This window comes from Triticum aestivum, chromosome 2A (genome assembly GCF_018294505.1).
Source record: "Triticum aestivum cultivar Chinese Spring chromosome 2A, IWGSC CS RefSeq v2.1, whole genome shotgun sequence".
Lineage (NCBI taxonomy): Eukaryota > Viridiplantae > Streptophyta > Magnoliopsida > Poales > Poaceae > Triticum > Triticum aestivum.
The window spans coordinates 64,090,453-64,105,148 of NC_057797.1; the positions used below are offsets into that span (position 1 = coordinate 64,090,453).

At 43.8% G+C, this 14,696-nt stretch overlaps 1 protein-coding gene and 1 long non-coding RNA gene across 6 annotated transcripts; one reads left to right on the forward strand and one right to left on the reverse strand.

The window, feature by feature from the left end:
• The first annotated feature begins 1,376 nt into the window (after nt 1–1,376).
• LOC123184730 (uncharacterized) lies at nt 1,377–5,173 on the forward strand. 5 transcript variants are annotated; one of them, XR_006493063.1, is made up of 4 exons: nt 1,377–1,530; nt 2,193–3,224; nt 3,473–3,673; nt 4,741–5,173. It is a non-coding gene; the product is annotated as an uncharacterized lncRNA (long non-coding RNA). The 5 variants fall into 5 exon arrangements; XR_006493064.1 differs by having other exon boundaries at nt 2,705–3,224; XR_006493065.1 differs by having other exon boundaries at nt 1,530–1,649; nt 2,705–3,224.
• A 5,678-nt stretch (nt 5,174–10,851) lies between these two features.
• On the reverse strand, nt 10,852–13,916 carry LOC123187488 (CBL-interacting protein kinase 2). The gene is made up of 2 exons (XM_044599361.1): nt 13,574–13,916; nt 10,852–12,746 (listed from the first exon to the last, which is right to left on the reverse strand). The coding sequence occupies exon 2, from the start codon at nt 12,415–12,417 to the stop codon at nt 11,059–11,061; it is 1,359 nt and encodes a 452-aa protein (XP_044455296.1). The 5' UTR covers nt 12,418–12,746; nt 13,574–13,916; the 3' UTR covers nt 10,852–11,058.
• Between the last annotated feature and the right edge of the window lie 780 nt (nt 13,917–14,696).

The window sequence follows — 14,696 nt, forward strand, 5'->3', positions numbered from 1 at the left end:
TTCCCACTTTTATTCTTTCTTTTTTTTTCCTTTTCCTTCTCTTATTTTTTATTTTTATTTCTTCTTTTTCTTTCTTACCCCTCTTTCTTCCTTTTCTTTTTCTAATTCGATATAAAAAGTTTTCTAGATTTTATGAACGTTTTTTCAAATTCGATGAACTTTTTTCAAAAATTGTTAAAAAAATTCACATTCAATGAACTTTTTCCTAATTCGATGAACTTTTTTTTTTCAAATTTGATGAATATTTATCAAAATTGATGATTTTCTAGAAAAGTTGGTGAATTATTTTTCAAATTCGATGATTTTTTTAAAATTTTGGCAAAAAAATTGAAGTCGATGAACTCCTTTTCAAAACCGATGAACATTTCTTGAAAGTCGATGAACTTTTTTTTCAAATTCGATGAACTATTTTTAAGTTTATGAAGTTCTGCAATTTCAATTTGACTTTTTTAAAAATTCGTGAATTTTTAAAAAATTATGAATTTTTTTCCAAAAATATTTGTGGTTTTTCTGGATTCCAAAGATTTTTCTTAATTGCGATTTTTGAAAAAGTTTCATGTTTTATGTGAACCTTTTCTGAAAAGTCAACGGTTAATGTTGAACTGATGTGCGGTCAACGACGACCAGTGAACTCAAAACTAAGTAAAATGATTGAACCCAAAAAAAACGAAAAGAACCAACGCCTTTTTTTAACAAGCGATCAGGGAACGAACCAGGGGAGCTCCTGTATGGCGCCTTCAGCGCCAGAAAACATAGTTGGCGCACACTAATACGGCTGGATTAACGAACTGCTCGGCTCGTTAAACTCGTACTTGTTAAGTTTATACTCGTTAAGGTTCGGCTCGTTAAGCTTGTTAAGTTTAATGAGCAGAAAACCCTGCTTGGTTCGGCTCGGTTGAAGCTCGTTAAACTCGTGAGCGCTCATGAACGCTCGTTAACAGATTATAATGTGTTACGTTCTACATGATGAGTGTGTAGGTGTTACTTTTAAGATGAAACATGGTGACCACACAAATCTTCTATACCTATACTAATTAGACACTTCCTAAAAATTCCCACGTTAATTAGATTTTACGAGCCGTTAATCTGGCGGGACCGAATTATCACGGTGTAGATTGATTCATAACAAAAAAAACTTATGTGTCTCTCTCCTTCATAGAACAAAAAAAACTCATGTATCTCTCTCAAATAGCCCAACTCTCTCAATCTCTCACGTCTCACGATATGAGATGCCATGTCAATCCTGGAGAGAAATAACCGTATACACACTTAGATCAATGTTAAACGTATGATATGGCTCCTGACACCTTCCACCGTAATATCCTAATATGTCCCGTTTCTCCTGGACTCCTCTGGCCGCATGTCAACTAAAAAAACTCTCCTTTCTCCTGGACTCCTCTGGCCGCAATAAACAAAACTTTTGCTGCCCTTCATCTTAGGCTACGCCATGCCACAATTAGGCCTCCATCTCTACCGTCCTGTTTCCTTTTCTTCTCGTTGTGCTGCAGATGCCGCAGCCGATTCTTCTAGGTATATACTGCCTCGGCACCTACTCATCTTTATGTGACCTCATACCTCGCGATCGCCTTCCTCCGCCTGTGGAATCTCGGATCTGTGATGTTCTCTCTTAAGTCCCAACACAATTCTCTGTAATAAGAAAACCTCTTTCCTAGATTCATTTTACTTCTATTTGCCCCAGATCTTTGTTATATGGCAGCAACGACTCCTCCAGAATTTAATTTTTGAGTAGTTGTTTTTGTCTTTTTCAGATTCGAAACTATTCCACCTAGATCACTTCAGAAATCAAACCCTTTTTAAGTTTAATTTTAATTTTACTCACTAAATTTCGGATCTGTGATTTCTCTTTTGAGTCCCAATTAATACAATCCTTTGTATTATTAAAACTTCTTTCCTAGATTCGTTTAACTTTTATTATCCCCAGATCTTTGTTATATGGATAGCAATGATCCTCCAGAATTTAACTTTCGAGTAGTTGTTTTTGTCTTTTTCAGGTTAGAATTATTCCACATAGATCGCTTCAGAAACAAAACTCTCTCTAAGTTTAATTTTACTTTAGCTCAATGTGATTGTTTTTCTTCAGGCCAGCAACGATTCCGCACATACTGAGTAAACTTCCCATTGTTGACACCTTTGAGTTTGTTTGTACTTATTTGTTCTTTATGTCTTAATAGCTGAACTAGAAATCTTGATTTTGCTTGAGGGAACGGTGCAAAAAAGTTTCGCAAACGCGGCAAAGGTCAAGTTTCATGCTTAACCTTCATATGATCCTATCTAACTATAGCATCATACGGTATTATCACTATGATCATAGAGTACTGATATGATCTTTTGGTATCCTAATATTTTGATCACACGAGTTGTGTGTAGACTGGAAAGTGTAAAGAGATAGAAAATTAAATTATAAGCAGTCATAGGAACTGAAGAGGACTCATACAGACCAAAGGCTCTTGGAATAATGGTAGGTTGATTGCGGCATTTTGCTACATAATGCTCTACCGGAACAGTCTTTAGGCCCCAATTATTTAATGCACAGAATATAAAATAACAGTATACCACAACTATCTATTCGGACGGATAGGACTACTATAAATGTTTACAAAAAGTTATCTATGATAAGAGTCCACTGTATTAGGTTATAAGGTGTAATAGTAACTTATTTTTATTTACCTCTTGGCTCCTCCAGGTCAAATTACTTGTGCATGCAGTTGTCTCACCATCTTTAGTTTGGTGCAACGAAGCCTTGGCGATTGCATGGCTGAGCTATCATTGAATGAGTTGATTAAGGCTCTGACTTTAAGATTAGATCCATGAAGAAAGTGTTACCCGAATATGGATGTCTGGTGTTTATACAACCAGGTGTTTCGTGTAATGGTTACATCTTGAAAGCTATGTCTACGCTTCCTTATTGCATTGTGGTCCGTATCGTCCTTCTATACACATTAGTTTGACCATCGTTAGTTCAGTTCATTGGTGTCATCATTTTCTTCGTTGTTTGCTTAAACAACAGAATCATCTGGATTGCAAGTAAGAACTTCTAAATAACCATGAACATTTGATTTTATAGCATGCAGTAAGATTTCCTTATCACATTCTTCTCCCTGAACCCTACCTACATCTATGTACCAGTTGCAGTGGTGGATAGCAGGAGCTGAGCCGAGAAGGACGAAGAGATAGATGAATTATTCTCAGGATAATCGCCGTCGGTGAGGACCAATCCTTCCGTCCCTTCCAGTTCTCCTCACGGTTAATCCCGCGCAATTCGATTTGTACATGATATGTGTGTGCTGTGTAATGACAGTGGTAAACAAAAATTTTCCCATTGCATTAATCCTGATTTGCATGTGTATGTCGATGTTGCTGCTTTTCATTTACATGGTCTTCATCGATACCAACAAGACATCATGTACAGATGGTTGTCGCACAGATTGATGCTGCTGCTTTTGATTTTCAGGGCCTACTCACAAACGATATGCATGTGTAGTCCTTCAAAAACAAGGGAACCGTCATGTTGATAAGCGAGTCGTTGCCTCCCGAGGTGAACTGCTTAGGATTAGACGCTAATCATCTCTGGAATTTTGATCTTCTGCATGGAGAGTACTCACCGGTGGCAGCTCCATGAGTACTTGCCGGAGTATATGTCTACGTGTCTAAGGTATAAATCAAGTGGGTTTGATCTGCTATATGTTCTAGGAATTCATTGCTTCAATTAATTTCTTGCTTAATCACGCATATGGCTGATGCATGGTAATGAGTTAATATTTATTATTGAAAACGTTGGTTAAGATGATATACTCCAGCGTGGGAATGCTGATACTTTGACGCGTAGTATCAAAAGCCTACACATGTATTTTTCCCACATAAGTAAAACAAAATCAATATAATAATATATATGCCGAAATTCCCATACTAATATACTCCCAGCTAGAAGGTATCATACTTAAAATCAAACCTTCCGTGCATCATAGGTGATAGAGTTCTCATACACGCACAATTATCTATGTCATGTATAGGTACATATGTGTATTTCTAATAGATAGAGATCCCCACTTTACCTACAGAAAAATATCTACCGATTTGATCATTAACAAAATTAGGGAGAAAAAAACAGGCCATCTATATCCAACGTATGTCAATGAAAAGATCTACAGGAATCTAAGAAAGAGAAAAAATAGTTTCTTTTAATGTAATATATGTGCCTTTAATACTACTTCTTTCCTGATAGAACTCTGTGAATCTACTCGCTTTATCACCAAACGAAAATCCTCACATAATTCTCACAGAATACTTTTGCTGTAAGTTGACACACGCATACCAAAAAGACCAAACATAGAGTTATGAACAAACTAAACGCTAAAGGGGTAGGAGGACCAATCCGAAGACTACAATGTTTGGTAAAAACTCCTTTGGTCGCTTGCTCCATATGCATGCATGATCGCCATTGTTAGGAATTTTATGTATAATTCCTTTTGTTAAACACAAAATCATTCGCCAAAGCAAATAGACCAAAGTTGTGTGGCTCCGCTTGAAATCTGGAGTTTAAAATTTTTGTCCCTCAGGTCGATCTATGTCTTATTTTCAACCATGGGATGAAGTACCCCACTCTGCTAGGCTCTTTCACCTGCATAACTCCTTGCTTCTGTCCTCTCTTTGATATCCAGGAAAAGAAAATCCTCTTTCACCTACATGACTCCTTTCTTCTGTCCTCTCTTTGATATCCAGGAAAAAGAATCAAGGAAAGGCATATTTTCTTCTGCAGCCATACCTCGGTTGTTCATCCGATTGTTGTGTGTTATTCTGGTGCATAGCAAGAGAAGCCTCTTCTAAATCATGTTGCGGTTCGCCTGTCCTGTGTGTTGCTTTGATTCGAAAAAAAACAAGATCGAGAAGCACAAGGTGACTACCGTAGATGGATCTGTCACCCGTTGCCTCCATCGATTCAACATTGGATTGCAAAACTGTAACGCAGGACCCTCAGCCATGCAGTGATCACTATTTTTTTGCGGACCATTCTGTACAGGCTTCTCCCTACCATGTGTAATCTATCAGGCATGTATGCAATGCACATTTAGGCGTGCCATCGTACTATAGGCTATGAGTGCTTGACATAATGTGATTTTGTTGCGGGTGATTGATTTATCGCTTCTTAATTTCAGGATTAACTGTGTCATTAGTTGATTTCATCCCATTAGGTTGTCAGTTTTTATTACGAAACAACTCTTAGATTGTCGTTGCTATGATTTAAGGTCATGCATATGTGAACTGAATTATATGATTTAGAGTTACTGAATTTTCACCTGCAATTTTAGAAAGTTTATATGCCCTATATGTAACACAACTTATCTGGTAAAACTGGCATGTCTAACTAAATCATATTTTCACGTCACACAAAAACAGTTTTTATTTGCATAATTATTGTAACAGTAATACACCCACTACATATTTTAAGGTGTCATCTTTTTATTTTAATTGGATCAGTATCGCTTCCAAGCAAATGCATCTGAGTTAGAACTATTTTCTTTGTGTAGGTATGATGGCGTAAGCAAGTATTAGGAAATCAACAATTAGTAAAAAAAAAATTGGTGTAAATAATAGCTCGAACTCATATTCGTTTTGTTTCAACTTTTCCTATAAAAATTAGGGATCCGAAAGATGGATCCTCTTAACGATGAAAATTTGAAGATTGGAATAATATAAATAATACTCCTCCGTAAAGAAATATAATATCGTTAAAATCAATTAAAAATATATAGTATGTTTAATATTCACATTTTATGCCTACAAAATGTATAAGTATATTTATTACAAAAAAATATACAACATGTTAAATAACACAAATAAATGCACTAGTTTGTTGCCTTATATGTCGATTAGATTGAATAGATGGGATGACGTGCTAAAAGTTTTTGTCACCTAAAATGAAAATATGCATTGTGTTGTTACTAACGAGCTTAATGAGCTACTCGTGAAACTCGTTAGCTCATTCGTTAAAGTTTGTTAAGCTTAACGAGCTGAAATTAATGGTTGGCTCTATTCATTAAGAAGGGAGCTACGAGCTTAACGAGCCGAACTATCGAGCACTCGTTAAGCTCACGAGCTACGAGCTTTTGGTCGAGCCCTACACACTAGGGATCCCAACTGGGCCTCGGCCCACTACTCGTTTGCTCGTTCTCCCGTTCATCACTACTCCTTCGCTCGTTCTCACATTCGCTATAGTTTTTCTTCCGTTCGATTTTTTCCGCTCCCTGCTTTCTCCTACAGCACTTAAAAATATAAAAAATAAAAATGGATACAAATTAGAAAAAAAAGTTCATCAATTTTAAAAAAATGTTCATGAATTTGTAAAAAGTTCATCGATTCTGAAAAAAGTTCACCGTAACTCAAAAAAGTTCATCGAATTTTGGAAAAAAAGTTCATCAATTTTGAAAAAGGTTCATGAAATTTGAAAAAGTTCATAGTTTTTAAAAATGATTCATCAAAATTGAATAAAGTTCATCGAATTTAGAAAAAAGTTCATTGAATTTGAATAAAGTTCATAGAAAAAGAAAAAAAAGAAAAAAATGAAACAAGAAAAAAAAATAAGAACCGGATGGAGAACTGCCCAACAAACCGGGAAAACTAGGTTAGAAGCTTCAAGAAGCTTCCCAAAACCAGAGGCTACCCGCGAATTGGAGAAACTATAAAAATGGAAAAAGATATAATATTTCACATAGGTTTTGTCTTTGCAAATACATGTTTCATTTACATCATAAGAATCATAGTACAATCCATGTACAAACTGAGCTGGCAAAACTGAAAAAACAGCAAGACACTAGTCTTTGCACAAAGTAACAACAGCCGAGAAGTAAAAGTACAATCAAGACCGAAGAAACCTTTGAACTTGACACCAAAGCCCGTCATAAGCCTCTGGAACCACCGTAGCAGCCACCAAAGAAAACAATGACGGACCACCTTCACACTCAAGCTTGAAGCGGATCCATCGCTGATATGCAACTTTGCGAACTTCCAAAGTGGTTAACCAAAAACGAAATCATTACCGTTGAACGAATCAGACCGGGGCAACACCCCGAACACGCCATCGAACTACAGATCTGGCACCCCACACGACTAAGACGCCGGAGGAGAAAACCATACTTGCCATCCACGAACCACGAACCAGCACACGATTCACCATCTTCCAGATGCCGCCGATACAGACCACAATCTGCATCCGTTCTTGGACTACCTCCAAAACTCTGCGCCGGCGCTGGAGCAAACGCCGTCGCAACGGCGGAGCCCGAGGACATAGGTTCACCACGAGGATGTCGTCGCCGCCACGCCATCCTTATTTGAACAGACTGATTTCCAAATCCATCCCTAACCACAGGACCGATCGCCTCGTTGGAGTAGGATCTGAATAAACTTTATTCAGCACCGCCATCGCTGCCGCCGAAGCAAAAACGATGAACAACCTAAAAACCTAAACTACGATAGCCTAAAAAACGATCCACACGTGAATCCGACGATCCCCCTCACCATCGACGATCGAAGTGATCATTGCGTTTGTACGTAAAACTACAGATGGTGAGTTCGAATCCCAGTTGCTTCATCCATCGCTAACGAGGCCTAAAAAAACACTTAATTTTTGGCCGGCCCATGACGGGAGGTACGTGAGCGCCCGTTTTCCTAACCGGCGGAGCTCCCAGTTGCTTCATCGGTTCATCCATGGCTAATGAGCCCTAAAAAAGAACATCGCTAATGAAGCTGCTGCTGCTGCTCTGGTCCAAGTCTAACTTGACAACTACCTTTCGCACACAATGGCCACCGTAGCTTGCAACACCAAGACTCTCCCGTCCCCTCACGGTGGGCGCCTCGCAACCAAGCCAATAAACCACCCAGCGTCCTCCTCCTCACCTCCCACCATCCAGACTCCCGAGGCTCGCATTGCACCGCCACCACCCAGGCACGGCACCCACGGCCATGGGCGACCCCTCCATCTGCATCTGCCTGGGCCGAAACCTGAAAGCAACTGAAAACATGCGAGTGAAGTCTGAAATAAACCTTGAGATTATAGAGGCCGACGCAAATGAACCATCATCTCTAAATCCCTGAAGTCCATACCCTGACCTCTCTGATCCCGGTCTATCCTAACCATCGATATGTTTGACGCACGTGGAAAAGCATAATCCTGACCAGGAACTCACTTCTCTGATAGCTATAGAGAACTAGTTTTGTGTGCTAGCTATCTCCACCCGAGCGCGCTACTAGATGTGTCCATGCAAGATGGATCTCTACGGCCGTCATGTCTACACGCCGGACAACCTCCGGCCTTGCGGGCTGCCGCAGCTGTAGGGGTCTAGCGTCCAGCCCCATGCATGTGCGTCACCTCCTTTGCTTGTGATTTTCCTAAACCAATCCTTGAAGAAACTACGAGGCCTGGTTTTGCTTATGTGTTATATGCTTCTACCATGGACAGATGCAAATTTTCCTAATGATTGATGTGCTTCAGCAAGAAGGTCGTTCTCTGCTTGCCACTCTCCTCTACACTGCTTCAGGCGCTCCTCTTCCTCCTCGGCTCGCATTCGTGTCGTGTGTGTTATGGCCACTAGAAGAAATCGATAGCTTTGTATTGGTGGCTGTAGGTAGCTATACATCACAAGTTTTGTACGTGCGTGTTGCCCCTCATGGCATGGCATCGGAAGAAAAACTGAGCCAACTCGCGCATGTTGCTCGCACCCAAAAGTAATCGACGAGTTGATGCATTACATTGGCGGCAGTAGTGATCAAGATCAGAGGCCAACAGGCATGGCGGCGGGACTACTACGCCATGAAGTTTGACTTGTTGACGTTCCTTGTCGAGTACAAGAGCAGTGTTGTGAACCGTGGAGCGGCTCATGGTCACCGCCCTGTGGCGAACACGCTCATCAGCATAACCTCCAGGGACGTGCCCAACAATGCGGCGACCAGCGTCGGGACTAACTTAGTACTCACATATCCCGTTGAATCTCGCAGAGGAAGCAACATGCGAACAACGTCCACCTTCAAGGCTTCAGCGGAACCGCCCGTTTTCTAAGTGTGAACCGCCAGTTTTGGATCACAGCCGCCGTCTTCTCGCCCTTCCCGGCTTGTTCCGGACTGCTTAGGTGCAGCATGCTGCTAAGGAGCTCGTCCGGACTGCCATCGATCGCCGCTGCACCGCATCGATCAGCTGGTGCTTGGCACCGTGCGGATGGATCGGCTGGGGAGTAAATCTGTGACGAACAGAATGAGGAAGGAGATGCACATGAGAAGTAGGCCCATGTAGTAAGTGACACTTGAAATCAATCCCGTCTGGGATCGGGCCTTTCCTATCACACCAAACAGATTTTATTCATGCAGGGGTTTGGATTGATTGGGATGTGTAAATATGGGGTACGAACTTCAGGGATTTGAAGGTGAGGGTATATTTGCGTCGGCCTCTATAATCTCAGGGTTTATTTCAGACTTCACCCAAAACATGCAACAATTATTGCTGCCCTGCCCTGCCCCAGCGCCAGAACCCGCAAGCGCCTTCCTGAACCGCTGGCGACGCAACTGATAGCGCCATTATCGCCTCATCTCCACAGCGGAGCCCTTGTCTGCATCTCTAACTTGTGCTAATCAGCCGGCCCTCTCTGTATTGCATCGCACCGGTCGGTTCGTTCAGTGGAGAATGTTCTGGAGGGATAGATACTGTCGTTGGTTGGGTTTTGGAGGTGGTGCACTGCTCACCCATGGCGAAAACAACAGGCGAACCATGCTGGATTGATTGTTGGCAAGAGATGGAAGAGTCAGGCCAGGCAGGGGAGCTTTTGATGCTAGCTGCACAAATTGTCCATCCATGTGTCAGAATAGAGCTTCCCACATGTTACCTGAACTCCCTGGAGATTAAACCTGACGAGTTTATCTCAACCAAAGTGCTAGAGGATATGAACAGGCAAAAGAAAATGAATCCAAAACTTGAGGTTCATCACTCACATCACACCTACCGGTCAATTCAATCATTCAGTTAGGTGGACTGAACTTTGGACTACAGATGGAGGAAGCCACTACTACAGTCTACAGTAATTCCCGAATCTTTGCCTCAGGTGCTTCTGCGCAGCAAGCAATCTGTACCAGCCTTTAGTCTGTAATCTTATTCAGCATCTTGCTGATTTCACAAAAAGAATCAGCATCTTGCTGGCTTTTGTAACTGTAAAATAATGCCACCTGCAACAATTCTCAAATTGCAAAATGCTGCACTTGGCAGAGTATGAAAACTACTGCTTTAAGCTTTCCTCTTTGCAACTGTGAAGCAAGAGGGTATCTGGAACTCTATTTCTCCTTGATAAAGATTGTACAGTAACTGTGAAGCAAGAGGGTTTTCGGCTTTTCCTTTTCTTTTCCTTTCCTCCTACCCCACGAGGGAGGAAACAACCAGAGGAATATGCCCGAATCTCGCCTAAGGTGCTTCTGCGCAGCGATCTGCACAGTGCTGTTCTTAATCAGTAGCAGTATCTTCATAGCTGTGAAATGATGCTACTGCTCCCTCCCTACTTCCCACCCCTCCCTTTGCAGGTGGCTACATAGAACAAAGCTTTCAATTTGTCTATGGGCCAACGGCCATAGCATGCTGTCTAACAAACCATATCTCTTCAGCCTTTAGGTAAAGTCCGTTAGCTACCCACCAAAGAAGATTTTAATATGTCACCCTCTAGAGTTTTCAGATCACAAGAATAGTGGATCTAATCATGATGCATGTTAGAGTTAAATAGTAACAAGGTGAATATTAATTCTTGAGCAAAAGATGATGTGAACAACATTTCCCATACACAAACGCACTGCCCTTGGAGAGCCTTTTGGACAAAGACTTGGCATCTGTTCTGAAGACACCATGCTTTCAAATAAATCTTCATCAAAAGATGATAACTGAAGTTTACACAGACATCACTAGGGGAATGGAAACGAATAACAAACTTACGATAATAAAAATTACAGAAACACACGGACGCCTGGTAATTGCCTCAAGTTGTAAAATGAATGTAGCACTTGGCACAGTTCTTCTCAACATGGTTGCTGCTGCGGCTGCGGCTGCTGCTCGCCTTGCCACGCCCAGACTATGTCCTTCAGCGCCGGCCTCATCTCCTGGTTCAAGACCTTCTGGTACTCCAGAGTATCACCGTTTGTCTTCTTCAACTCCACGAGATGGAAGTCAGGGGTGACCTCGAATATCTCAGCATCAATGGACATCACACCTTTCCTTCCAGCCTTGAAGCTTTCCATCCTCAACATGCCACCATCTTTCTTGACGAGCTTCAGTCGCATGCACTTTGCGATGTCCTCGATCTTTGACACGATCGTCGAAGCCGAGTTGGTGGATGTGAACTTGGACTCCCTCTTCTTGTCATTGTCCTCAAACATACCAGAGAGGTCGAGTCCGGTTGAGAGGGAGATTATATCGAAAGCATTCAAGTTGGCGAGCTTTTTTGCTTCTTGTTCCTTGCCCTCTGTTGCTGAGTTGCTGCAGCTCAAGGAATCAGAAGTCGCAGCCATGTCAGCAGCAGGAACGGCATCTTTTGCTTGTAAATTGTATCTGAGCAGTTTTGCATCTAGACCCTTCCTGAACCAAGGATGTTCCATGATTCTCTCAATCGAGATCCTTGTGCTGGGGTTTGGATCAAGAATCCTTAGCAGAAGCCTTCGAATATCTGAAGAGAACCAACTCGGGCATTTGAACTCTGCTTTCCCAATCTTCTTATACATATTCATCAGATTTTTATCTTGGAATGGGAGATACCCAGCCAAAAGCACAAAGAGGATCACCCCACAAGACCAGATGTCAGCCTTAGCGCCGTCATAGCCTTTCCTATTGATCACTTCAGGGGCAACATAAGCAGGCGTGCCGCAGGATGTGTGGAGCAACCCGTCAAGTCTTCTGCACTCAGAAATGGTACTCAGACCGAAGTCTGAAACTTTCAGGTTACTGTTCTCATCAAGAAGAAGGTTCTCCGGCTTCAAATCACGGTGATAGACACCCCTGCTGTGACAAAAGTCAACCGCGCAGATCAGCTGCTGGAAGTACTTCCTTGCAGCATCTTCCTTGAGCCTTCCCCTCTGAACCTTGTTGAACAGCTCTCCACCCTTCACATGCTCCAACACAAAATAAATCTTTGTTTTGGTTGCCATGACCTCATACATCTGAACAATGTTTGGGTGCTTCACCAGCTTCATCACAGATATCTCGCGCTTGATCTGATCCGTGAGCCCGCCCTTCAGAACCTTCTCCTTGTCGGTCACCTTGATGGCAACACTCTGCGAGGTCTCGATGTTACGGGCATGGTAGACCTTGGCAAAGGTCCCTTGCCCGAGCATCTTCCCCATCTCGTACTTCCCCATCAGAATATTCCCCTTCTGCTCTCCCATGATGGCAGGCAGATGTATGCTATGCACACAGAACAGCAGCAGCGATCCCGGACCTTCAAAGGGAGCCTGCGGGTGGTATATGACCTCAACCGTCCCCTCCGAGGTGGTAATCTAAGATGATGGTTGAGATGCCACGTCGAACCCCATTGTGCAGAAGCACATGGAAGAAGAGGTGTGTTGTGTGCTGCTGTGAAGCGGTGTCATCAAGGTCAATCAAAGCAGAAACAGGGGCGGCTACCCTGCCGATTCCCTCGCAAGGTAGCTCTCTAGCATGCAAACACATCTTTCTGCATTCCCTAAGATGTTTCCTCCTTGCTGAAATCCAGGTACTGTCAATCAAGAAAGTAAAGGCGTAACGTTAGCCATAGAGCAATCGGTAGTGAGGACAAATTATTCCGTAACTAGAAGATTCTTCTACATGCAGAAGGCGGCAAAAATTCCGAAATTAGAAGATTGCTCTGTTTGCAAAAGATGGGAAAATAAATCTCTTCCACATACAGGACCACAAGCATATATAGTACTCCCAACGAAAGCTAACTTGCATCCCTTAGCCGGATTAAGAGGGATCTAAACTGCAACCAGATGCATCACTTAGCCGGATTATTAAGAGGGGTCTAAACTGCACCGAGATGCATCACTTAGCCGGATTAAGAGGGGTCTAAACTGCAACCAGATGCATCACTTAGCCGGATTAAGAGGGGTCCAAGCCGCAATCAGATTCGGTTGTCCATAGCCGGATTAAGAGGGGTCTAGACTGCAATCAGATGCGGTTGTCCAACTTTCTATGGCACCTAGCTGATGGATCTGTTTATCTCCGCGCATAACCAACCTATCACGCCTAAACTTTCTCGCTGCCAAAACAGAAGAGACAGCACCCGGAAACGCGCATCTAACCACCAACCAAGGAGCTGAACGAGGCAACCGGCACGAACGAACAACAGGAGAAGGAGAACGACTATCCCTACTATGTATGTAGAGAGAAATCTAGTGCGAACTCCTGAGGAGAAATTGTTTCGGAGACCGCACACGCACCAAATCGGCGAGGCCCTAGACGACATGTTTCGGCCCGCTAGACACATGTTTCGCGCACACGCAGTCGCAGATGAACTGCACTGGAACCAAAGACAGAAGAAGAGAGGCGTGGGCGAGCCCGTACCAGATCCCGGCGGCTCGCGACGCGAACGGGACCGCGGCGGCAGCCCCGGCGGTGGAGTAGATCCCTTCCCTTCCTCCGCGAAGAACCGGCGGCGCTCGCGAGACGAGGAGGCCGGCGGGGGAGGGAGGAGGCGGATGCGTGGGCGGCGGGGCTGGGAGACGGCGGAGTCGTGGCAGATTTGCGGCTCTTCTCCTTGGGTTGGGAGGTAGTCTGGTGGGAGAGTGTATTGCAGCGAAAGGTTCAGCTTGAGAGGCGGCTCCGCTTTATACGCGCCGCGGCGGCCAACCCCCGCCCCGCCCCGCTAGGGATGGATGGATCCGTTCTCGCGGAGAGAAGAAGAGGAGAGATATTCCTCCACCCACCCACCGCCCGCCGATGTGGGCCGGTAAAATTACGCGCGGCGGGGCCCGCCAATAATGCGCTGGCCTGTCCGCTGCTGCGACGGACGGACCAAATTAGATCGGCCCGTTGCGCCCTCCCACGGCCGCCCTCCGCCGTCCATTCTGCATCGGCGGCCAACCTACTAGTAACAGGGTTTCATATGGTTCCCGTGCCTGGCCCTTGTTTTACGTGCGTGCATGATGCTACTCCATAATTGTAGGGTCGCGACGAAGGAAACTTTTGATTCGCGGCCGTAAATTTCGGTAGATCTTTCTTAGTAGTGGAGAATCTCGGTAGAATTTAGAGCTCTGGCTGGAGCGTGACGGCGCAGATCGCCTATGGTATAATCTGCCAGCTTTCAAAATTACTACTAGCACGTAGTGATATCGAAGGTAGTTACAAGTCCAAGATTTTGCCGCAAAAAAAAGGGTAAAAGATGGGCAATGTATACCGCGAACGTTCGTTGCGGCGTGCTACGGCCCGACCCTACTCTGCTTGCCTGAGGTCACGATGATGCCATGGCCCGTCGCGCCGTAGTGATCTCCAAACGAAGTGTCACCACTCCAAATTAGCGCAAGTTTATTACTTTATTTATTAACGTAGCACGTGCGAGAGATCGAAACACGTACGAAATGGTCCACCTGCGTGGCCAGCCATGTGCAGACCGCCCAGCGCTTGGCCGGCGATTCGCATCAGCGGTGCGCGCAGGAGGGAGGAAGAGGCCAAAGCAAAGCACGGCGCC

What these genes read in the sequence shown, in the direction of transcription:
- LOC123187488 (XM_044599361.1), bottom strand. Translation starts at nt 12,417, where the DNA reads ATGGGAGAGCAGAAGGGGAATATTCTGATGGGGAAGTACGAGATGGGG.